General features: G+C 39.5%; 2 protein-coding genes and 1 long non-coding RNA gene across 6 annotated transcripts in view; 2 read left to right on the plus strand and 1 right to left on the minus strand.

Moving 5' to 3' along the window:
* Window positions 1-25,950, plus strand: part of LOC108004218 (RING finger protein 17) — a 192,527-nt gene that overhangs the window by 114,613 nt on the left and 51,964 nt on the right. The gene's annotated exons all lie outside the window — the stretch shown is intronic.
* Window positions 1-25,950, plus strand: part of LOC108004266 (uncharacterized) — a 94,442-nt gene that overhangs the window by 42,279 nt on the left and 26,213 nt on the right. The gene's annotated exons all lie outside the window — the stretch shown is intronic.
* The window catches only part of LOC108004253 (uncharacterized), a 67,154-nt gene that overhangs the window by 1,270 nt on the left and 39,934 nt on the right, over window positions 1-25,950 (minus strand). For both annotated transcript variants that reach the window (XM_017067022.3, XM_062079117.1), the window contains one exon: window positions 6,730-6,945. In XM_017067022.3, the coding sequence (XP_016922511.1) occupies window positions 6,730-6,945 (216 nt within the window). The remainder of the gene's footprint in view (window positions 1-6,729; window positions 6,946-25,950) is intronic.

A 25,950-nucleotide genomic window follows, 5' to 3' on the forward strand; every position in this document is an offset into this window, starting at 1 on the left:
TATTATGGCAACGGGGCCGTTTTCACGACGTCGATGCGTTTCGCCTGGAAATCTCGTTAATCGAAGCGTGCACGAGATGCAAGGAGGATTTCGTGGGGGGAAGGAGGGAGGGGGAGAGGGGTTATACGAGCGGGGAAACAGAGAGAAGCTATCATCCAGGTAACCGACCTCCCCCCAGAAACCACTCGCCTGATTTCCACGGTTGAAGCTCTCTCGCCGCCGAGAGAGAAGTTGCCTGCCTCTCGATTGTATGCTCGATTAATCGGTGAAAGTGGCGCGAGATGCGCCGACTGACACCCGCACAAAGCAGCCATCTCACCACCCAGCTATATATCGAACGTGTGCATCGTCGATTGCCAACCACCCACGCGTCCCCCCTCGTCGCTTGCTCGCTTGCTCGTTCCACGAGCTGTTTACAGGGACAACGCGGATGGTTTGATCCTCGAGGATCATCGTTCGAGATGGTCCCTGTTCGTCGAGAAAATTGGGAACGTTTCGAGTATAATTTATATAAAATTATAAATCCTCAAAATAAAGAGATATGCGCGTTGAAGAGGCAGAGGCTGTGACGATGAGATTCTATCGCGGAATTCCAGGAATAAAAATAAAGCTAAGAAGAAACTGGGTGGTATCTCTGATTAATTGGAATCCGAAGAATGCACCGCGAAGTTGTTTCAGGGGCACCTGGAGTTTAAGAATCACAGGTTAAAGGTGGAGAAGGAGGGGTGAGAGTTTGGAAAGCATCGGGAAATATCCGAGGAGCACAACGAGTGACCCGCATAAAGAAAGGAAATTGCTCTTCAGAGTCTTCAGTCTCGAATTGCCGGCCCGGAATAAATAAGCAAAACTCGTGGTGCACGCGAATCAAAGCTTTCCTTCCCCTTCTTGTCCATTCTCGGAACAAATTCCTTCTAACGAGATGCACACCTTCCTCTTCGCGACACTCGTACTCTCGACGATTGCAACATTTTTACCATAATTTTTATCTTTTAAAAGCTGCATAGGAATCGAACTTTATTAAACCGATTATCCAATTTTTGAATAGGATTGGAGAAGATGGATCGATTCGCTCTTTCCGACTTTCTTCCATTTGATAGAAATTTTAAGAAAGTTTCCGGATAACTCCTTTCTCTCAAGGATCGTGATCTTTTGCCAAATATAACCTCCCCCTTTACCAGAGGTATTCGTTAACGATATAATACCGGGGGATTTGATCGATTCGAGACGGTCGTAATGGGACATGAATCGTTCCAGGATCACCGGATGTTGCACGAGACTTCGAGCCTCTCCTTCCGTATCGATGACGATACCGGGTAAACCGTTTGTCCAATGCTCTATCCGTTACGTCGCAAGATCGAGTTAATGGCCGAGGGTGGTGCATTGTGCATGCAGCCTGTTCGATTGCGATTTATCGGATCGGAAATGCTTATAATGCTATTAGCGCAAATCGAATCGTTTACTCGATCGTAATAACGAAATTCTCAGGGGGAATTCTTGGCATTTTCTTCTCCTCGTGATATCATTTTTTTTTTTTTTTTTAAGAAACTTTAACCTTCGATAATTCTTCACAAAGTTAAGTTTGAATATTTTTTCTACAAATTATTACTCTAATCACCTAATAAAGGTATGTACTTTTATACAGTTTCTCTTCCTCGCGATATTTCTTCAAAAGAGACACACGTATGAAGATCCTCTCTCTCTCTGTATATAACGGCTTCTTTAACGAATTATAATGCGAGCTTTTCTTCCTCCCCGTTGTCCGTTGTCTGAACAACTTTGCGTCACTATATACATATCTTCCACCCCCTCCACCTATTCGAATCTCATTCGACGAGCCAGCATAGTTTCAGGTGGCACATCTCGCTTGTTGGAATATACATATACGCTTGTTGTTCAACAATCCGTCCAACAGAGACGGATAGAGAGCACGAGCTCTCGCGTGCTGTGCTATATACGTATATATATGCATGCGGAACAGACGAAGAGAAAGATAGGCGATACTCTGGGCGGCAGAGAGAGAGAGAGAAGCTGTATAGAGATGGGAACGTGCACTTTCCAAGCATGGTCGCAAACTCTCGTCCGTATCGCGGTGACATCCATACGAAATTCCCGCCTTCCACCCCTTGTCCGACCTGTTTTGTCACCGTGGAAGAGGTCCCGTGCATCCGCACGGAATAAACCCTCCCCTCTCTTTCTCGCCTCTGATCCTCTCCCTTTTCAATCGTCCCTCCGCTTCGCCACCTTTGTCTCCTTCTCTCTCTCTATGTATATATATGTGTGTGATTGTCTATAGGATTTTCTACCTCTGTTCAACCTAGACTGTCTCTCGTTGGATGCTACGCGAGCATACCGCCGTCCAGGTAATTATAACTTCGCGAAATGTATTCTCGTGCCCCGGCTTTTCATCCCTTGCGACGAGGAGGCGACGATCGTTCTAATTATTTCGTTCCTTCGAGAACGGGGGGAGGAGAAGGAAAGTACGATTTTTATTTATTTGTTTATTTATTTATTTATTTTTCTTTTTTTTTAGAATAGTGTTTGGAGACTTTGGAGGGGAGGGAGTTTAAGTTGGTTGACACGTGTCGTCGTGGATGGAATTGATATTGGATGAAAGAATAGAAGGATGGGTAGTTTTAGGTATTATTACGTGTGTGAGATTAGTTTTTTTAGGGAGGAATAAAAAAGGAGAGAGAAAATTGGCGAAATTATCGGGGAGGAAAAGAGGAGAGGCCACAAAGGATCCGCCATTTGCTGATGGTTCCGCCATCTTGAGGAGAGTTCCGCCATTTGAATAGCAAATTCTATCGCGTGTTCTATCGCATAATGGAGATGAATTTTACTTTGTAACGTAAAAACGGCACGATATCCTACGCGGTCACTTAAAATGCATCAAAATATTTCGTTCCAAAGCTGCTGCTTCCACTTCTTCCTTCGTTCTTCTGCAGAAAAATTACACTTTTTTTTTTTATTCCTGTCCAAGGGTTTTGATTAAAGGCAAAGGTATGCAAAAATGTTAGATTAAAAGTTTCGTGGGATTTTTTGTATTGTATTAATGTTGAATTAATTGTAGAATCGTTTCGATTATGGATCCTCGATCGAGAATATCCGTGGCAATATTATTTATTTAATCGTGCGGTAGATCAATAAACAATTCGAATCGTTGTTATTACATATTGTCTCGTTCAAAATTTAGGAGAATGTTTCACGATATCGATTGTCTCTCTTTTCATTTCATTTTATATTAAAAAATTGCCCAAAGAAATTATTTTCGTCGAGACTGTTGCAATTTCAAAGAGAAACTATTTAAACTGTATAAAATATTAAAAACTTTCAACAGATATTTCTTAAATTTTAAACTCGCGAGATTCTACTATATAACCTGTGGAAGAAGCCCTCGAAGAAGATACATATCTTGGAACAAAGTCAACGTTCGGCTCATCTTCCCTAAGGTTCAAGCTTATACACCGTATCAATTCAAACGCAGCCCACGTCTATCCTCCCGCTCCATAGGCCGAGTAAATTAAAAATTACAAATTCACGACGATTCAACGACGAAGCGTCACGAATCGATCCTCTCGTCCGACGGGCCTCCGTTTGCCTTACCTCGACTGGTCCCTTCCATCCCCTGGAGCCCGGCCAACTCTCTCGAATCGAAGGAAGTGAACCGATCAAAAGAAACAACCGTTATTCTCCCCCGTTGAAAAATTAAATATTGAAAAATTTCGATTAACCGAATCGATGGATTCAAGTCTGGCGACTTAATTCAAATTATTCGTTAGAATACGATCCAAGCCAAAGGAGAACCATTCTCCTCGAAATCTTCCTTACCAAGAAAAAAATTCTCCCAAGAAAAGAAACCCTTTGGTAAGAGTCCCTCGACAGTAGGATGGAAAGTCGCCCCATTGTTTGCCAGATGAAGAACGAACCTCAGCCAGGGAATGCATCGAAACCGTGGCACACCACCATCCCTCTTTTTACGGCGGCAGCCATCGTCATAAAGTCAGTCGACCAAACGACGAGGTTTGTCGCTATCTAACCCCCACCCTCGTATCATTTCGCCCTCTTTTCCCACCCTCCCCTCTCCCCAACACGACCCTCCCTCGCCTGGTTGCAAACGAGGAAGCGCAGTCACACTCTCCTCTTCTCGAGAACGTGAAGAGATTGGAATGAAGGAAGGAGAAGCCAGAAGGAAAAGGGATCGTTCCATCTTTTACACGTTGGATTCGTCCCACGATTTTCCAGCCTTTGATGGGTGCAGAGGTCGCGTTCCGGAGTCGGCTATTTCATTATTCTATCGAGGGTGGGGTGAGACGACGCGTGAGCGAGGGGTAGGTCGCGAGATTAAGCGGAACGTTACGTCAACGTGAGATAAGTGTATTGATTTTTCCTAACTTTGTGTATTTTTTGCTATTATTTTTGATTTTGCGATTTGTAATCTTCTTTTATTATAGCGTTGAGTTGAAATTGATACGTGATCATCGCTCTAAAAATACGTAAATTGTTTTATCCAAATCGAAATATAATCATCGAAAGATCAATTTTCACGAACGAGTGAATTTTTAAAAAAAGAAGAGTTTTAGAGTCGCGTTAATAACGAGCAGAATAAGCTATTTTTATTTTATCCATATTTCCTTAAATAATTCTTAATAACAACGATAAATTAATAAGAAAAATCACCGATATCGTAAAGTTCTTTTCATCTCGATAACAACGACCGCACGTGTCGCGTCCAAATGGGGAAAAAAAATCACCGGCGAAAGAATGGGATCGAAAGAAAGGAATGGGATGGGATGAGAAGAATTGTTAGTATCAATTTTCTTCGGGCCAGGTGTTACGGGGAAACGGGGATGGCACGATAACATCCACCGCGTGACAATAGGCGTTACTGTGTTCCGGTGGGCAGCGGTGCCGATTTGCGGTGGGACTGGCAGCACGCTAAAACACCCCCATTGTCACAGAATCCGCGATCGATAATCCACGTAACGCAAGAGTTGCCATGCGGTCAAGCAAATCGTGGAAACACCTTAAATCCATTTTCGGACACCGCGTTTTGCTAATCCCATCGTGGAAAAGGAAAGTTGATCGAAGTGATAAATAATGGAAACAATAAATTTTCGATGATATAATGAAGTAATCTCCATTTCGTAATTCGTCTCATATACGTAATAATTTTTATAAAGATTCTACCATTTTCTTCTTTTCCCATTGAAATAATATTTGTCACGTTTTTGTTTCGAGATTCTCAAGTTGGTCACGTCGAGATAAAAAGATAAGAATTTTAGTAACAATAAAGGGAATCGAACAACCGCTCTAATCGATTACGTTATTAATACGTAAAGCGTGAGAATCCGAACCTTTCAGGTTTCTTTGAAGATTTTTCACTGACCCGGCTCAACGCACAAGGCCTCCCCTTCGACTTTTCTTCCAAGCCCTTTGTGCGCGGCACCCTCCGCCCTTCCCACTCCTCGATGATCGACCGATCGTGAAATATCCTGTTGGCACCTGATGGCGGAAAATCTCTCTAATGACGGCCTTCCAAGGGTTGTTCCTGACCTCCGCAATCCCATTCCAAACCCCTTGACACGCACACGTAAGTAGGAAAATAATTATTTAGCAGATAGAGTCGTTTAACAATTTTTCGAGCAATAACAATAGATTGATGAATTTATTTCAACGGATACAGGATGCACGTTTCTAATATATACATTACACTGTAACTTACGTATAACTGTAAATGGAGTGACGATAGACGCTCGGATGCTGCGTGAGATTTCGTTCATTCATATATAAATATATGAATTCTTCACTGTGCGAAGGAAGAAACGTAACGTTGGGGATTTATGCGAATTGTAAAATCCACATGCGCATAAAATTAGACGATATTTCCCAGGAAGAGACGTGATTTCCTTCCGCGTATATGTGATACAATCTTCGTTTAAGCGGGACACGAAGATAGAAAAATGGGGTTAACTCGGATATATATTTGACATGCACGTTTGAACGTGGAATAGAGAATGAATGGAATCTAGTGAACGCTCGCTCGATCTTTTTCTTGATCTTATTAAACATTCGCCTGTAACTAACTATAAATTCGTGAAATCGAGAGAAGAAGAGACCTAATCAGTCCTGATGAAACGCTGTTGAGGACGGAAGAATTCGAGACAATTGGAAAGAAATAAAAATCATTTCCTGTTGAAGAGGAACGATATAACGTTGCATAGCTCGGCGAGCAATAACGATTTTCAATCCATTTGTTTCTTGTCTTCCGCGATCCGCATAAACAGGCCGCTCAAACCCGCGGCAACTCGTCGAAAGCTCGTGCTCGATCCGGGAAGGGGACCGGAACAAACGAATTTAAATACGACGTTGGCTCGTGAACGGCCAATTTCCACGGCTCCTCCATGACAATTGTTACGAAAATGTTTCCTTCGTCTTTTCTCTCCATCGTTGGATATCAGATTTCACGGGAAGGAACAAATATGTTTATTGGAATCGCGTTATTTTCTTTTTTCTCTCCTTTCATCGGATGTTGCAAGGAGTTCAGTCAATTTATCTTTCGTATAATATTCGTTGCATAGTTGTATTTGTTTTAAATTTTGGGTGAGACGAGGATTTGCCTCGTTACGAGTTGAAAGATATCGTGAAGAAGAGAAGATACGGGGTTAATGAGAGAAGAAAGGGAAGAGCTTTGAAGGAATAAGGTTTCGTAAGAAGAGCTTGTTTACTCACCTGGTATCGATTTACCAAGATCCAGATACTCCCGCACCGATGGACTGAGGAATCCTGGAGGAACGACCGGTGCCTCGTTCGTAGGATTGTTTCTTTCGTCCACGTCCTCGTAATAATAATCCTCGTTGTCGCGATTGCCGCGGTTGTCCTCGGTATCAGGGTCTATTGGCCTCGCCCTCTTCGACACTTTACCACTTCCGGTATTTCGTACACCCTCTGAAAATTGTTCAAAAATTATCTTGCTTGATCGATCAATTCAATTGAATTCTAAATCGATCGGGATTAAATAAAAATCCAAATTTCTTCGATTAATATCTTCAATCTTCGTTCAAAGTTATACCATTGATAAAATCATTATGGGCCGATATTCTCTTCCAACTCTATTAAAATTGGAAAAACTTTGAGTCTCTATTAACTCCGAAGGTAGTAACTTCCGGTGGACGATCGAAAGATCGTTGGAAGCGCAGAACCTTACTCTTTAAAATGCTTCTTCGTTTGGCCCGATACTACTTCCGGTTCCCAAAATATCATCGCGTAAAGAAAAGGATAATTTTTAATTCGTCTCGAACCCACTTAAACTCTATTAAAATTAGGAAAACTTTGAGCCGTTATAATTCCGAGGATAATAACTTCCGGTCGACGAATCGACGATCGTTAGAAGCGCGGATTCTTGCCCTTTAAAACGCTTTTTCGTTTATCTCGATACGACTTTCGGTTGCCGAGATATCGTCGTGTAAAGAAAAAGGTAATTTTTTAATCGTTTACCATCTTCGTCTTTGTCCCTTATTCGGGCCTCTCGCTCGCACCCCGCCTCACTGACCTATCCCAAATTCCAGACAAGATTTCTAGAAGAACGCATTTCCAAGAAAAATATGTAGGTCATTGACCCGTTTACAGTGCCAAACTCTAATTTTGAATCTTTATATCTCGGCAACCGATTGAGGTATCGGGATGAACCAAAGAATGACTTCAACGGCACGGTTTCCTCTATTTCCTAAACAAGTTTCGATGACAAATTTTTCAATTTCTTTTTTATATGAAAAGTTTGCAATGTTGCTGAGATACAAGGATATAATTCAGCTTCTTCTTTTACACGATATAATATATTTCTCCGCACACTCTTCGATCAATCGAAAATACTAATCATCCCTGTTCAATTCCAAATAAAGGAAAAACAACGGTAACAACTTTTCCTCAACTTCGAATCGAAGACATCCCCAGGTCTTTCTCGTTTCCTCGATATCTCGTTCCCCCGGACTTGACCCAGTCTCGCCGCCAACGAGCAAAATAAAACGAATGAGAAGTCGGCCATAATTCAACATACGGTTCCCAAAGTTTCCCCCGGACAAAGGAGGGTCCATTGTCCGAACGAGAAAGAGACGAGCAGAGGGGAGTAGCAGGGTGGTTAAAGTTTCCACGATTATTATCACTACCAAAATTTCATAGGTCGGTTATTCAACGAGACGAGATTTCCACTTTATCGAGAGTGCGGCGAAAACACACACGGAAAGTCTGTGCGAGCTAATTAATTTCAGCTTCGAATTGTGTATACGCGAATTGTCGTTAAACATTTCGTAACGTCGGGCTACTGGCCGGTGATTGAGCGGAGGGTATTTCCCCTCCGGTGAAATATTCAAAATTCCAAAATCGTTAGGAAAGGGTTACCATGTGTGCGCCTGTGTGCACGATCGATTCATCTCGCGATTTTATCCCACAGAGTGGAACGGATCGAGTCGAGTTTTAATAATCGGCAGAAAATTAAACCACTGCTAGCCACGAGGGATGATTAAAGATGCGTCTATCGTTCGAAAATTACCGCACAGAGCCTCTCTCTCTCTCTATCTACAGTAAAGCGTTAAGAATTATTGAATTACTTCTCGAGAAGACTGAAAGAAAAATCTGGACGACTTTCCACTTGCAAATGGATCTTGATTCTCCTGCGCGTCACGTAATAAAAATAATGGAAACTGATCAGAGACCTTGACCTTTATCTTGCCGCCCGTCCATCCATCCCAATGGCGCGACGGTGTTTGTAAGCGTCTCGTACACGTGCGTTAATCCGTTGCATTTAGACGCATAAAGTTGAGCTTGGTCGGTGAGCCGTTAATTAGCTTCCTCGTCACGGACGCACCGGCATCAAATGGGATGAACAACGCTGGATCGTATCCACCTCTCCTCGCCAAGTAACACGTACACGGCGATTCAAACGGTATAAACGCAGGGGGGGAAGAATTCAGAAGAGATCCAGAACTCGTCGTTCGTGCACGTTCGGCCAGCTGTCAACGGAACTTGAAATATTTCGAAAATTGGCCACGGCGTTTCCGCGTCGTCTCTTGCGGTCTCGAGGGGGATGATTATGTTAACTCGGCCGCCAGCCTTGTACCGGTTGTTAACTTTAGTTGCGTTGTTATTCGCCGCGGTGTATACACGTTATTCGTGGTACAGTTGTGCGGTCGTCGTTGTGGTTATTGCGCATGGGGTTGTATCCGTGTTTCGAATGTTTTGGTAATTGGCGAGAGGAACTGAAAGGGGAATCTTTTTTCTTTTTAGATATGATCGCGTTTCGATGGATTTCCGGCGAGAAATCTCGTTTCGAGAGTAATTCAATTTAATTACAATTTAAATACGGTTGAAGATCTTGAATTTTGGAACGAAATTTTGCTATTTTGTTCTCAATATTCAAGCTTGGGATAGATGAGGGATTATTCGAGTTAATTGTAAACAGAGAAATCGAGTTTGGATTTTGACAGAACTTGATATAAATTTTGAGCATCAATGTGGATCCTTGGATCGGTCAAAATTTCATCGAATATCCTATCTCCCTTCTAAAAAAAAAAAAAAAAGGAGCAGATTTGGTCAACAACGAGGTCCGAAACAGAGGTTTCAACTCGGTCCCTCGATTATTTTCTTTTTCATTGTTGTTTGCCCGCCACTAGTCGACAATTGATTCGAGGCAACCGAAAACATTCCACTCTGGTCCAATTCCGGGCCAGGCTTGCAGCCACTACTCTGCATTCCAAAAGTAAGCCCGGGAAACAGTCGCTTGTTTCTTTGTTAATTAACGACCGTTTAATTACCCGGGCTGAAATTGGCCGCCGCCGGGGCGAGCGATGACGACTCGTAAATTCGTTCAATTTTTTTCCATCCATCCCTCCCATAATATCACGACAATTAGGCCAGCCGGCGGAAAATAAATTAACGAAAATCGCAAATCGTCGATTGTTTAATTTAAACTCCGTTTTTAAACTTATTCAATCCACGCATAATGGAAGGGATCGTTTCCTAGCGAGACGAACAGAATCTTTTTTCAATTTCCAAAAGTATTCTTTGTCCTCCTTTCTCCTCCTCGATTTCAAAGACCGATCGATCGATCGATCGATCGTTTGTTATTACACGCGAACAGGTTTAATTCGTTAATTCCTGGGCAGCTAGCGCTCAGAGAAGAAACGCATTGATAATTATTTGATATTCGGCAGCCGAATAATTACATCTGTTTGTCCGCGCCATTTAATACGGCAAGTATTATTTGATTATTCGGGGCGGTTCCCTACTTACTCGACCCGTGTTTTATGAAATTTGACGCGAAACCGACCGATCGATCCCAGCCGAGTAAAAAGGGACCGGTTCCTTGGGAAGATAGTTAAAACGGCTTCGAAATATATTTTTACGCTATTCGTTTCATACAGGATTTGAGTTCAAATTCTTTGGAATGCACATATAATTGGTAATTAATAATAATTGAAATATATCTTATGAGTTTTAGTTTTCCTTTAGCTTATCTTTCTTTCGAAGGATGTTAGTTTTTCCAGGCTGCTAAAAATTTTTTATTCGTCTTCGAGTTCACGTGTCGATTGATACACGTTGCCCCTTCCCCTCTATTGTCCTCCTCCCTAAATATCCTTTCGGAGTTGGGTGTAAAAAACGAACTCGTTCGAAGCCTCGCGTTCCTTCGAGCAACCCCCAAGTCGCCCTCTTCTCCTTCTTTCCCCCGTCCGGATTAAAACTCTTATTGTACATTGGGAGGAGGGGTGTGCAGGACGGGTTAAAATTCGAAGCTGACTCCGCTAAAAGACGTCTCTCGCCGTCCTGGAAAACGGTGACCCGAGAAAGAAGATTTTTCGAGAAGAAATTCCTAACGGAAGTTCGTTTCGTCCGTGAAGAAAGGATGTGACAGAGGGAGAGGGGGGAGAGGGAGAGAGAAAAGAAGGAGGGGAAAATGTGCATGAGTCATAAGGAGGAACGAGAGAGAGAGAGAGAGAGAGAGATAATGACGACCGGTGAAACGGAGGAGAATGGACGATAATCTGGAGTTTGAAAAAAGGAGGATGAAAAATTTTTGCGGAAAAAGCAGCCCTCTGCAGAGAATGAAACGTGAGATACAGCTTTCTCTAGCTTTTATTCTTTTCTTTTTTTCCTTTCTTTCGATATTTCCTTGAAATATTAACTTCTAGATTATTATTTCTCTCTCCTCTTTTCGTTTTCTTTTTTTTTTTTTGGATACGATTATTAACTTTTTGAAATGTTTGTTTTGTAGAATTCTAAATCCGATCGTGAGGGAATTTCAGATCTCGGAAATGCGCTGCGGTTAACGATTGTTTGTAATTGTTTAGATTTCGTCAATTTGATGAAAGGATGTCGAAGGAAAATTTCGAGATTTTTTTAAAAGGAAGATCAGATCCATAACAAGCGAGAATGGTTGAAAATGAGAAAAGGATGGGAAGGAGAGAGGCTTTTTTCCCCTCTCGCTCGCAAAGAAACGATTCCAGCTCCTTTGTACTCCCGCCTCTGCGACCCCTTACAGAAAGAACCATTTAACGGTTGCATCCCTTTTATCTTTGCCCCGCCTCACCAACGGTAGACCGAGTTTTAGAATTAGATGTTTCTCGCTTCGAGAAAAATTTGAAATTTCCGATTAACTATCCCCTACCTCTCCCACTTCTTTCGTGTGACATCTTTTTTTCTGCTTTTTAGATTTCCAGATATCGATGAAAATAACATTCTCACCTTCTTCGTTGTTCAACAGACGATAAATAATTCAAACCTACGTCTCTCAAATCGTCAACTTTTACGTCTCTAAACGCGTGTGATGATCCAAGTTTTCTCATCAAAGCCAAACTAATTACGATTTCCACCTATCTCTTTCCAGAATCGTGCTTACGATTCCTCGCGTTTCAAATTTCGCGGTTGCTATCTGACGAAAGATGGAAGAGATGGAGGATGATGATCGGTTAAGGAACCAGCAACGGATGGAGAGATGCACGGACGGACGTTGCTTGGGGGCTAAACAGTAGTGGCTCGTAGATGAGCAAGAGGGGAGGAGGAGGGGAAGGGCGGTTCTCACAGGATGCCGAGAGGTTCGTTAAATAATTAATCGATCCGTGCCTCCCCTCGATTGTCGAGGATTCCTTCCTATTCCACGCCGGTTCGCACAAACGTTGCGTTTTCTCGCCGAATCTTTGGCCCGGATGGAGGAGGAGGCTCGAAGTTGAGTTTTGCAGTTTTTGGATCGTTTTAGAAACTCTTTCTAAAATGGAAATGGGGGATGAGGCTTTTCCATTAATTTTAAACTGACGTATCTTTCTTTTCTCTTTCTGTTTCAGGTATGTAACAGTGTGCTTTTGAGGCGATGATAAATATCTGCACGAATAAGTTTCAAATGAGATCCTGTGGTAAGAATATTTCGAATAATGATAGAATAGTTTTGCATGTTCGTCGATTTTTTTAAAAATCGGTTGAAAATTCGTCTCACGGTGAACGGTGAATTCATTGCCTCGAATCCACTTTGTAGCATACATACTATCTAGTTTGGGGATTCTGGTGAACTTTGCTCTTCTACTTTCAAACGTATCAAGATAAGCGAAAGGGTTTCTAAATTAACCAACTTCCTCGATTAGTTCCTCTTCGTTCCTTTGAATCCTTGCCAGCAAGGACATCCTCGAACTACGATTGTCACGTTCAATCTCGTTACCATACTCGACGTATAGTAAACTGAATTCTCGATATTTTCCAAAGATGATTTCTCTTTTTCTCTCAAATTTTACGATACAGGACGAAAGTTTTGTAATTTATTCTAGATTAAAAAAAAATCTTTGAAGGAATACTTCAAAATCCCTCGCTATCGTTACTTCTTTCTTTTCGTTTCAGTGTCTTCATTACTTTCGCTGAAACAATTATTTATTTCATAGCCTAGGATGTAATACACTATCTATTTATCATCCACTAAAACAGATAGATAAATAATAATACAAAAAATAACAACATCAAATATCTTGCAAAATCTTCCTCTGTTGAAATTAAAATAAAACTCTTCCGTTTTTGTTCTCAATTATCACACACGCGTCAAGTTCGAATCTTCGATCATCAATGCGATGTGACAGTGTTGAGAAAGAAGGGAAGAAGGAAGGAGAAAAAGATTCGAATTAATTCACATCAGCGTGGAAAACACACGGTCTGGCCACCTTTTATAAATAACATGATTAATTCCCGCGTGATAAACCTCCGCCCGGGAAGAATGAAAATATTGTAATAACCCGCCACGCATAATGAGCGGAAACCGCGGAACGTGGCCGGTTCCCGGTTTATTCCGATTATACAACGCCGGCACGCGTGGCCAGTTAATACCGAATCCCTACTATACCAGAATTAATAGGTCGAAATTTGGGATTCATTAACGTCAGGATTCTCGAATTGTCCTCTCTCTCTCTCGTATCAATCGTACATACCGGTGAATTAAGTGGTGAATACGAGACTGATCGTATTCCATCCTGCGAATTGATTCGTGTATAATAAGCATAATAGGTATTCTGGAACCTTTTATTGAATCACTCGTTAATTTTATCCTTTTTCGTAAAGAAAGATACGTATACTTCACGCCTAGATTCGGCTAAATCCTTGTCAAAACTCGTCACATTGAAACCTGAAAGAATCGTCTCCCGAAATTTCTATATCCCCGCCAATTTTTTACTCAATTGCCCCTTCTTTACTATTGCACGCGCAACACACATTCGTCCATCATTCGAAAATTAAGCGGCGAATATAAAGCTCGCTTTCAACTATCGCTCCTATACTTTCCTGTATCTCGCGTATAAAAACCTTGTTCGTGATCCTGGTCAGAGCCAGGCTCTCCCTCCTCGCCTGTGTTCCTCTTGTCCCGGAAAAAGGGGACGTCGAAAGAAAAAAGGGTCGCTATTTCGCGACGCGCAAATATCTCTGGGAAACGGCGATTTAATATCGCTGCGCACGGCATGAAAATTCGTGGGGAGAGTTGCGAACGGGGGTTGAGTTGCGAGGGGAGAGAGGTGGAGAATGGAGTGGGAGATGGAAGGTGGTGGTAAAGGAAGAAGGAATAAGAAATATATTCTTGTGATGGAAAATCAGCGTGTATATATCGGGCGAAAATTTTGTTGACGATTCATTACTTGTTCATGATGAGTATGAGAAGAGTTTGGAGAGGGTGTTAGTTTTTCTTTAATTGGGAAAGAGGAAGAGAAATTTTGATAATGAGAATCTGATAAGAGGGATAAAATAATGGTAAGAAGAAAATTTGGTATAGATTTCAGAAATTCCCAAATTAAATCCCCCCTCCCTTTTTTAAATAAAGTCAAAGGGATATAATTATTTGTGTACAAGATGTAATAATTAAAAGAAACTCTTCCTGGGAGGTATAATATTTCGTTGAATTCCTTTCACGTTGCTCGAAGATATAAGCGAGAGGCCGCTTTATTTAATTATTTTCGTCGGTGGTATCCCTTTGCGGAAGGGAGGAGAAGCTTGAATTTATCGCCAGAAAACGTCAATCTTTCCGACATCAAATAATTAACGGAAGTTCCGCAACGGTCTGCGTCAGACAGGAAACCGCGCTCTGCCCATCTTCTATGATCTTGGTGTATTTTTTTTCTTCCACATCATTCTCGCGAATTATGCGGAGGACAGGCATAAAAGAAAAAAAAAAGGAAAAGTCGTCGGATAACGTTCCCCCCGACGTTGAAATACCTTGAACTTTTAATATCTCTAAGAATTAATTGTAACTATCAAACGTATTTCTTTCTCTCTGTTCAACGATGTATCACGAATATATTTATTTCGAAATAATATGTGAATTATGAGTTATTGTAACGATTGATTTTCGATTCCGACTTTCAAAAATTGTTTTTTGCTCGAAACTATAAGAGTCTCTTTCTTTTCTTCTAAGGGAATATAATTTCCTTCGTGAAAGATGTAGCGGGAAAATTTTAAAAAGCGGAAATATAGCGAAAAAATTTGTTTGAGAAAAATCGGTTCGTTCGAAAAGGAATCGATGTTGGAGGGAATTCGAGAAGCTTGCACGTTTGATAGAAGTTTCATAAATTATTGAGAAACGTATTTGTCCGCTTGCTTTTTCGAAACATGTTTCGAAAAGTGAAAAGGAAATTTGTTAATTTTAATTCATTAGATATATTTATTTTTATTTTTTTTTGAGTAGAAAAATATTTTTTTTTTCTTTCTTTCATAGAAGAAAATTTTTTTCAAATTCTTTTCCAAATGTGAATCTAAAATTCGAGAATTTTGTATTAAATATCTAAATACATCGGGTTATCATCAAATGCAAAAGAAGATGTTTAAATTTATATTTAATGTTTAACGGAACAATAATTTACATTTATCATGTATAATGTAATTTTCTTAAAAATTATATTTTCTTCCCGCCAAAACTTAATTATCCTACGATCCTCTATCTTCTGAAAAAGAAAGACAAAAATAAGAGGTGGAACTTCAAAGCAGACGGTGATTATTTTTCAACCAATTTCTACCTTGAAAGATGAAAGGTGATAGGGTACGCAGAAATGAGCAACGAAAGTTTTTTAAATGAATAAACATTTTTTCCTCTCTCTCTCTCTCTTTCTCTCTCTCTCTTCGTTAATTCCTTTTTTCAATTACATCATTTTAAAGATAAATATTTCGTAACGTGCATCGCATTTATTCATCTCGTGGCTTAAAACGTTTTTAATCCACTATATTCGAGAACGAGTAAAATGTTCCATTATGTTGCGCGACGAAAACAAATGGTCAAAATTTTTTTTTTTTTTTCAATCGAATAGCTTTTCGTTCGTTGTACTCGTCCACGCGTACAGAAAAAAAAAATTTCACGAATCGGGCACGATTAATTTTCCAGAATCTAGACGAGTTTGGACGAAAGGAAATCTCGAATTTTTTTCCTACGTCGATACGAGAAAAAAAAACAATCTTTTTACTTGTCATCTCTCGTTTTTCGTTTTTTAAGTTGATATTTCTATTCTAAAATGAAAATCTTGAAAAATTCAAGATATTTGTGTCCCTAATCGGTAAAGTAAAGAGATTAGTTTCTTTTATTAAATTGATCGAATTACGTTTTTCTTCTTAAATTAATTTAACTTCACGAAAATATTTATATTTATCAGTTTGAAATCTTTTGGAATATTTATTAGGGATCAAAACGAGTCGAACTCTGACCACAAACAGTCCCGTTCTATTTTAATCACTCTACTTCACTCTGTTCCTTCTAATTCTTCTAATTAAATTCCATGATATTTGTGTCGTCATTATCAATTTACTTGATCGATAAAAAATTCGACGAGGCTTTTGATTCGAATCATCGAATTTTCATTTTTATTCCGTGGAAATAAAAACTTATAAATAAAAAAAATAAATGCAAAAATATTCTTCTGTTATAATAATATCCGTTGGAAAAAATTGAATCCCAAGCGATTCTTGGCAGCAGAGGCAACATGATTCAAAACTGGTTGTTCGAGCTAATTTTGACGAGTTAAGTAATGTTGATTAAACCGGGCGTCCATTACGAGATTACATTGCGTGTAACTATTATATTTTCCACGATGGTGGCGCCTACCCTACAAATAACCAACATTAATAGAACCGACGTCTGGAAATTATCATCGTTCTCGCAAAACCTCGGCCCCATGTGTTCTCCTTGGCAAAACGAAGCGATTTTATTAGATTTTTTTTTCTCCGTATTATTCTCGTGATCTCGATGACTCGTCATTTCACTTATCCCTATTAAGAATGTGGATAATAACTCGATTAATATCTTTCAAAATTGGAAAAAAATTTCGATCCCTTAATTCAGAAAAAAGTTTGATCCTGATTTCGTCTATCTGTAAATAATACACTTTTAAATAAAGAGAATCTATTAATAAATCTTCTCACGAAACCTCCCAATATTATATTACCTATTCTCTAACTCGTCCAATTTTCCACTTTAACGGTTGTCAATAATTCGAGAAAACGTTAAAGAGAAAAGAAAAAAATATACCATCGTAATATCAGAGATATTACGTCGCGCAATTATCGCAACCACACACGTACCGAATCGTGAAAGCGTCGGTTTTTACAACAGTTGCCTCACACTGTTCATACGCGACACGTATTAATCATGGACGATCCCATTTTCGACGCCTTCGTCCGCCATCGATTTTCACCAGATTCTCTCTCTGCCTCTCAAGGTTCCCGCCTCGTTTTCACTCTCGATGCGGCTCAGCATTCGGGACACGGTTTAGAAAGGTGATGCACAAGCGGCGATGACTTTAGAATGTGCGATAGGCGCGCCAAACCGACCTTAACGATCGTCGCGACCCGATTCTAATCCGATTATGGCGGGTACAGAATTCTCGTAGAGTAGTTTAACGATTGAATTCGTTGGAGGAATCTTATTTATGATATGTTTAAGTAAGTATTTAAGTTGTTAGGGGAAAAAGGCAAACACGAATGAAGACAGGCAGTGTGGACATATTTCATGGAAAGGAAGCTTGAACGAAGCTCGACGATTATTGGTTGACAAGCTTTCTTCAGCCGACCAATCCGCTCGATGGAATTTTCGCGCGAAAAAAGAAAGAACGGTTCGATCTCGTGAGACATTTCTTTTTTTTCTCTTAAGATCGTTAAAAATCTCTTGTTTGAATTAAAATAAAAATTTTAGTTCGACGATGAATTCAACAACTCGATTGATCGAAAAGAAAAGGGAAGGCGTGGAAATATATATATATATATTACCTTCGTCCAGGTTAGTTTGCAAGCTCTCTAACTTTGTGATTCTTGTTCCACGACATTAACCGAACTGTGGTTAAAGCTGTGTAACCACTGGCACGGCGGCAAGTGATTCTTAACTAACTCTGTAATTAAGTGGGAACTAACACGATTAATGATCAACTTGGCCACATTAAATTACGCCACGTATATGTGATAAGTTTTCGCGCGAATCTCTCATAAACGAAACTTCATCTTCATTTCTAGAAGCGTATTTCAATATTTTTCATAATGGACGATATATAAAATTTGAAATAATTAGAGAGTTAAGAATTGTTATTAATTTCAATTATGATAAAGATACGCTTTATGCACGTATCATTGAAAAAATAATTTTTATTGCAAAGAGCATCGATATGTCCCGTTTAAAATACAAAGCAGCCAGATAAAATGAACCATTTCCTCCTAACAAATATTTAACTGGAAGTACAAAATGATGCGTGTTCTCAAATTTATAGGATCCGGGATGGGCAAGTTGTTGCAGCGGAAATTAATGCTGCAATTGCGAGTAAATATTGATTTTTCCGAGGAATCTGAATAATAAATTTTATAATTAAACCTTGGCCGATCAGCGTCGTGAATTTCCAATTGAACAATTCTAAAAATATTTTTTTAACAAACGATTCATCGTGCATTTATACCGCCATATCAATTTCGGACGATATTTTTCGGTTAATCGTATATCGATGATCGACATGATAAACAAAAATATCCAGCCACATTTCGATTCGTTTAATTAATTTCTGGAAGAACGAACCACCAGCCCGGAAGCGATGCTGCACATTTCTTCAATGCACCCTTGGCCGCATTATAACAACGCCATTTGGAAATTATTCTTTTCGAAGAAATTTTTCATCCGTTCCACCATTCTTTTTCCACCATTCCCATTAACAAATTACAAAACACGATTTTAAAAATTTATTATTGGATGACGGAAGATATTTAGTAATTAGAAAATTGTTTCACCCTCTTGGAAACGAAACGTACATCTTTGACAGGACGTTTCTCTCGTTAAATTTTCGTTAACGATCGAAAAACGAAAGGGAAAGTTGAATTTTAACCGCTTCTGTAAATTCCTCGCGTCGTCTCGATCCTCGTACAATAAATACAATAAAGCGATAGACGGGGATAAAGGGCGCTGTGAAATTAGACTGCAGCCAGGCTCGATGGAATCCTTTGCATGCATTAATGCACTCCTGTGCAAGCAGAATGCGGGAATACGGTGGAAATGAGAATACACAGCGGAACCATTGCGGCTACATTCGGCTTGTGTACACACGCGTATCCTCTTCCTCTCGTTCTCTCTCTCCATCGTGCGTGTGCGTGAGTCAGGATAGGCACACGTGCGTGCAGTTTGCGGCCTGGCACACGCACATCGTGTGTGTCGAATCGACGAATCAATAATCCATCGTTTACCTGTTGCCTCTGTCCCAAACCTTGTCTCCAGCACCCTGCTTCTTCTCCAAGAGAACGATTGTAGATAGATTGCGTGGAAGGGAAGATGGATACAACAAGGATGGCAAGTTACAAGGGATCACTTCTTTATGTTTGTTTCAGGGTGGGAGAGGGTTTTGAGGAGAGGCAAATGGAAATATCGTTTTTCCATCGAGATGATGATGATGATTTTGATACTTGTTTTATTTCTTGTTTGAGGTGGAGATTGCGCGAAGAATTTATGGGTTTATTATCGATTTGAGATTGATTTGAAATCGTTGGAGATTGGAAATTGTTGGGTTAGAGAAGTACTATATGCTTTTGGATGAAAGAGGAAACAGATGGAATTTATTAATTCGGTATTATCTTTTCAGAAGTGGAGATTCCGATTCCTTTCGAGAGAAATTGTTATTTTGTTGCAAACGTGAAAGTGAAAATTCTCTGTTTTTCTTTTTCAAATGTACAATATACAATATGCGTAATATACAGTAAAAAGAAGATGGAAGATTTGTTTATGAGAAATATATTCTTCCTCGATATAAACTTGAAAAAGCCTCTTCAATAGTTCTCGAAAACTTATCTACTTTTCTAAAACGGATCATTCCGGCTGTCGTATCGAAAATATACATAATAAATAAGTGTTCAGAAATTCATACGAATTTATGAGATTCCTGTGGAAGAACACAAGTCTCGTACACATTTTTCCGAGAAGGATATTTCAATATGTCCTCATCATACCACATGTGACTCTATTCCTCCATCCGCGATCATATTTACGAAGAGAAAAGAGAGAGAGAGAGAGAGAGAAACTTCAATTCTGTTGCATCTCTCTTTTCCTTTTCTTATTGCATTCTCGAAGCGATAACTTGATTGCCTCTGCAAATTTTATGACAAAAGAAAAAGGAGAAGAAAAATACGAAGATGGAATTCTAAAAATAAATCAATTCGAAGTAACGGATTAATATTTTTATTAAATTTTTAAATTCTTTGTTTGCTTCTGCATTGGATAACAAAAAGAAATAAATCAATTCTTGATAATATAAGTCTCGGCTTAAGAAGTTTTGCTGTGAATGGTGTAAAATATCGATTAAGATCAAAAAGAAAAAAAAAAAATAAAGTACCACTTTACAGTCGATAATCGAACAATATCCTCGATATTCCGAAATTCAACAATTCCCATTATCCCGCCTCATTATCCACCGAAATCCCAAAAATTCCTTGCCTGAAACACGCAAATATATCCTCCCCTCTTTTAATTAACGAATCAAATTCCCATTTTGTTCCCATCCACTTATCCAACCCCTTCCCCTCCGCGATACTGGAAAAAACATGAAGTGCCGCGAGCCCCGCATTCGAAATCGATTAAAATCAAAGGAAAACGGAAGGCTTTGAAAAGGAGTCGGTCGAAAATTGTATCAATTGGCCATATTGTTTTACGTCAGTTGGTGGCGAAATTAATCGGAAACAAAAGCATTATAAAAATCGTTGTGATGGCTCGATTAAAATACCGAAACGATTCCTATATATATATATACATATTTCGTGTACACTTTGTACGATTTCAAGTTGACTGAGTTAAGTATAGAATATCGGCCACTCGTCGAATTTATTAATATTAATCCGTTTATGGAAATTCGTTTTGTATCCGAGTTTCTAAATGTCCGGAATCCTCGGAATGGTTGCGACAAAAGCGTGGAAAAATCGGCAAGTAGCGCGCGCCCGATGCACGTGTGCTTTTAAACTCTGCCCAACGCAGAGAGCGGGATCCACGTATTATTAACCGCAAAATTGCTTGTCAAATGGTAAAACAAAGGCGGCCGAACGAGCCGAGAATTAAAGGTTACACTCTTTGACGTGCGTATGTTTGTACACGTTTGTCGAGGTGTACGTCTGTTTTCGGTATGTTGGCGTTTGTATGGGTGTGGAAAATGTGGAAAGAGCGTAAGCTGCGTTGCGTGTTCGTTTTTTTTTTCCTCTCTCTCTCTCTCTCTCTTTTTTTTTTTTTTTTACCGGTTTATAAGCGGATACGGACGAGTAAAAAGTGTTGTTTAATAAAAGTCACGCGCGGCGGTTAATCGTTGCATAAAGCGAGTCGGAATCGTTAAACGGAATACGTGTCGTCGCGGCGGTGAATAGAAAATTCGATCCGATCGTTTCTGCCCCGCGTGTTTTCATTTTATCCTGGCACGTTTCTCGTGTTTTGGTTTCTAGTTCTTTTAAAAAATGTTTTTTTTTTTTTCTTTTTTAAATAATTCCTCTTTAAAACTTCAGTTTTAACAATCGTATATATACACAACGTTTTATGTTAATTAAATTAAATGATATGGGAAATATTTCCAATAGTAAAAAAAGTAATTGATTAGCTCATCCATGTTAAATTAAATAATCTTCTTTAAAAAAGAAGGGATAAGGATCCTCGATCTAATGTCACTTTGTGGCGTAAATTTTAATAAGAAATTTATCGAAGCCCTCAAAAAAAGAGCGGATGACGAGCATCCACTGCTTGACGAGCAACGCTAAAAATCGAATAAATAAAAGTACGCGACAAACGGTTAAAAATATCGCGTGGAAAAAAATCCAAAGTTTCGAGTGAAAAAGACACATTTGACGCGATTATCCTATCCTTCGTATCGCGTATACCCGTCCATGCGACTGTTCCATTGGTCACAGGCCGCGCTAATCATATTTTTCTCGTGCACACGACACGACACGCATAAAAGAGAGAGAGCCTCCTCTCTCGCGCTGTCGATATTTGTCCGCCGCCCCGTTTTGTAATGTTTTTTCGCGAATTACGCCCGGGTTTTTGCACGCGTGCCACGAAATACGATATCGGGACAAACAATAGTATTAAACAATGCGCGACGCGCCTAGAAAAATCGGACGACTCGGCTCGCTGGATCGCTGTCGATGAAAATAAAAAGTGTCAACAAAGTACAAGTGGACACAGACGAACGAGGGTGGGATGGCATGATATTTGTGGATCTATTTTATTTTTTCCTTTCCTGTTTTCTTTCTTTTTTTTTTTCTTTTTTCCCTCCCTTTTTTTTTTTTTGTTTTTGTCCCAGTGGAAATACGAACAGAAACGTCGAACACGTAAATCTGGATTTAGCGATTGAATGATTCGTTTTTTAGGAAATAGGGATGGATTTTGAGATGTTTTTTCCTTGAAGAGATTTTTTTTTTCGAAAGGTTTTATGCGCTTTTTCGTTTGATGAACATTATTGTTGCTCCGATGTTATTTTTTTTTTCCTCTTTTGGAAAAGTAAGAGATGTAATTTATTTAAATATATGTTTATTGTAAATTTAAGATATAAGGAAGAATGAGCAAGTATTGAGATAGGATAAGATTTTAGAGCCTTTTATATTATCGAAAGATGCGGGACGAGAAAGTAATTGAGAAAAAGTAATGTTGTGCACAGTGAAATCAAGGGGAAAAAACTTTATAAAGGCCATCCATCTAAGATTTCTATTTCCCTATTTAACTCATCCTCCAAGAACAATCATTCCGTGTTTAGCGCCGCAAAGATTTGTATCTGTTTCAGCGTTACGTGTTTGATCGATTCGCTCGCTTTCTGTTTCTGTTCGCGTCATTATTTGCAAATTTATCAAATTGTCCATAAAATTTATATAAAACATAGGATCCTCCATTTTATCATGCATCTTAATACATAATATGAAAATAAAAGCTTTTCATTTATAATCAATTGTTATTTCATAATAGAATTTATCGAATTGATTATATAAAACATCTCGTTTTTTTTCTACGAAATTATATAGTTTACAAAAGAACGAATAACACTTCTTATATATAAAGGGTGAAACATGAAACAACGGTTTGAAACGATGTGTTAACCTGTACGTGATAGAGCAGCTAGATCGAGTGATACTTCGTCTTATAATTCCTATTAGAAATTCCGTAAGTGTACCACGTTCCCTTGGTAATCTTAAACGGAGCAGGAGGATTATCAATTTTCCTCTCAAAACACCCAGAATTTCCTCTTCCTCGTTTTTTTTTTTTATACTCTTCTCGAGCAAAATATAATTTAATTAATTACCACTCGTCTTCGTTCGAAAGTTTCTCTTTTGCATACGTCTTGAGAAAATAAAACAAAACATGTGGAAAGAAAATATCTCGCCTAATGCATTCTTACCAGAAGAGATAAGCCCGTGATGATGGATGCAACGAGTCGAAAGGAATTCCTATTACAGGCTTTCTCTGATTATCGAGCATCGAGTAATGGCAATTTGTTCGAAAATTCTTGGAGAAAAGCTAAAAGCCAGCCGGCTGTTAAGACTCCCGACCGATTTACAGATCGCTGGACGCGCGAAAGACGAATGAGCCGGTTTATTGACAGTATCGCGCTACAACAGGGACTTACGTAAACACAGGGATTACGTAACACTGCGTTGAGGATGAATAGAGAGTTAGAGAGGTCTCCTCACTTCGCCATCTTTTCTTTGTAACACAGGTTTGAAGACACTTCCTCTTGGAGAAATATTTGCTGAATCCTTGATCTTCTCGACTGGTATATATTTTCCATCTAAGATTTATCTATAAAATTTTTTCTCTTTTATCCCAATATTTCAATCCTTTTACCAAATCTTCGATTTGATAGATTCTTGAATGGAAATTCAAGCGATTTTTGAATGGGGGAAGAAAATAATATAGCTATCCTTTACCAATTTGCCGTTTTTAAAATTGTTCTATCAATTGTCATCTCCTTTTCGAGCAACTCGGTTCGAGATTAACTACGAATGCGCATGTTAGAATTTTTTCTTTTCCTTTTTGATTGGATATCACCGCGGAATGAAAGGACGCATTAAGGGTAAATAATGGGGATAAGAGAGAAAAAGGCACAAGTCTTTTCACGCGACTTTCCACCGATCAGCTTTCCTTTGTTTCCCGCGCTTCGTATCCTATATACGCTCTTGTTGCGCGTGTGCTAATTAAGGCTCGTGTGCAATTCCCCTATTTACGTTGAGCGTTTGGTAAAAAGCTTGGTAAAACGAGCGAAAAATATTATGGGAGGGAATTTTTTTTCCACCGGTAGAGGGACAGAAAGGTAGGGGAAATATTCAAAAGTTAATGGAACGGTGTGAAAACATAATTATGTGAAAGTATATTTTTGGAATCTTTAGATTTCTTGATTGTTGACTGTAGTCGATTATCGTAATAACACGAGTAACAGATTCTTCCTCCCTTCCCAAAAGAGCCAAGCCCCAAAATATCCTTCATCGATTCATTACCCCATTTCCGACCTTTTCAACGCTTCCTCCGGATCCTCGTGCGAAACAAACGCTGCACGCTCGCGAATGGAGTCCAATCATGCTCGAGGAACAGGAATATCACGAGTGACGTCGGTTGAAACGAGTCGATTGTCATTCGCGTTAGGTCAGCCTCGTGTTCTCTCCTCTCTGTCTTTCGAGAATGACGAGAGGAGAAAGGGGTTGCGGTGCTCCCTTCTGGAGAGGGGGCTAACCCGAGGCAGCACGCCGTGGCATAGGAAAACAGTAATCACGGGGTAACTCTCTCTCTCTAGGTAGCTGGATAGGAAAACTCGGGAGAAGGTGGTGGATCGAGTTGGTTCTATAGTGTAATACGAGCCGCAATGCATACAAATGTCATTTCCACCTCTCGAGAACTCTCTTCCTTTTCTCAACTCCTCCTCCTCCTTCCTTCCTTCCTTCCTTCCTTCCTTCCTTGCCGCTTCAATTGCTCCCTGCCTGTGTAAGGTATTTCCACGTGGTGGCCTTACGTATTACGTACAGGGTGAAGTTTGAAGAACAGAAGTTAGTTCGAGATGGAGAAGCATATACGTGAAATATATTTTTTAATGGATAGAGCGTGTAAGGGAGAAAATTTTTTGATATTGTATTGCTATGACATTTTGAATGTTGGAATTATCTATCATTATAAACACTAATTCTTGTGTAATTTTTCAATAGCAAATGATACATTTTTGCATAATTTTTTACTTTTCATAAGGATCAAAAAGGAATGGATAAATAAGTAAATAGAGATAGAAAAAGAGAAGCGTTAAGAGCCACCCTGTATACTCAGTCTCCTTTGAAACCTCTCTATCTACGTATCCATCGAATTCGCTAACAATGAGATCTAATATCGTATACCGAATTATGCAGCTCGCAACGTCGTTTCTCAGACCCAACACGCCCCCTTTCACACCACCTTCTCGGCCGCCCAATTTCGTATCTCGTAGCAGAGTAATCGAGCTCGACCGTTACCGCGAAATCGAAACCTGCGAATTTTCCTCCATCGACCACGTAAACGCACGATACGATGGGGATACGGAAACGAGAACGAGCCACTTTTACCCGACAAAGGATGATGGAGGCTTTGATTCGGGTGTAGTTTGCAGGGTGTTCGATTCTGTGATCGAAGCACGTTTCTAATTCTGTGATTATATAGGGGATAAACTGTAAAGAATTTCGCGTGAAACGAGTCGATGAGTTTTAATTCTTTGGATTTTTGGTAATTTATTTGTTTATTAGTGATGGAACGAGATCTTTCGTCATTTTCAGTAGAGGATATTCTTATTGTATTGCAAAATTGTGTATATTCAAAATATAAATTTAATGTTTATGTAAATTGAAAGTAGATGTTTGAAAATATTAAAGATTGTTAATATTTGATGAGAAATATATGAACTTTTAAGGTAAAAGTTATCGAAATATCTTTAACATATTCTTTTAAATATTTCGATTATCCTT

Source organism: Apis cerana, linkage group LG9 (assembly GCF_029169275.1).
Source record: "Apis cerana isolate GH-2021 linkage group LG9, AcerK_1.0, whole genome shotgun sequence".
NCBI classification, from domain to species: Eukaryota; Metazoa; Arthropoda; class Insecta; order Hymenoptera; family Apidae; genus Apis; species Apis cerana.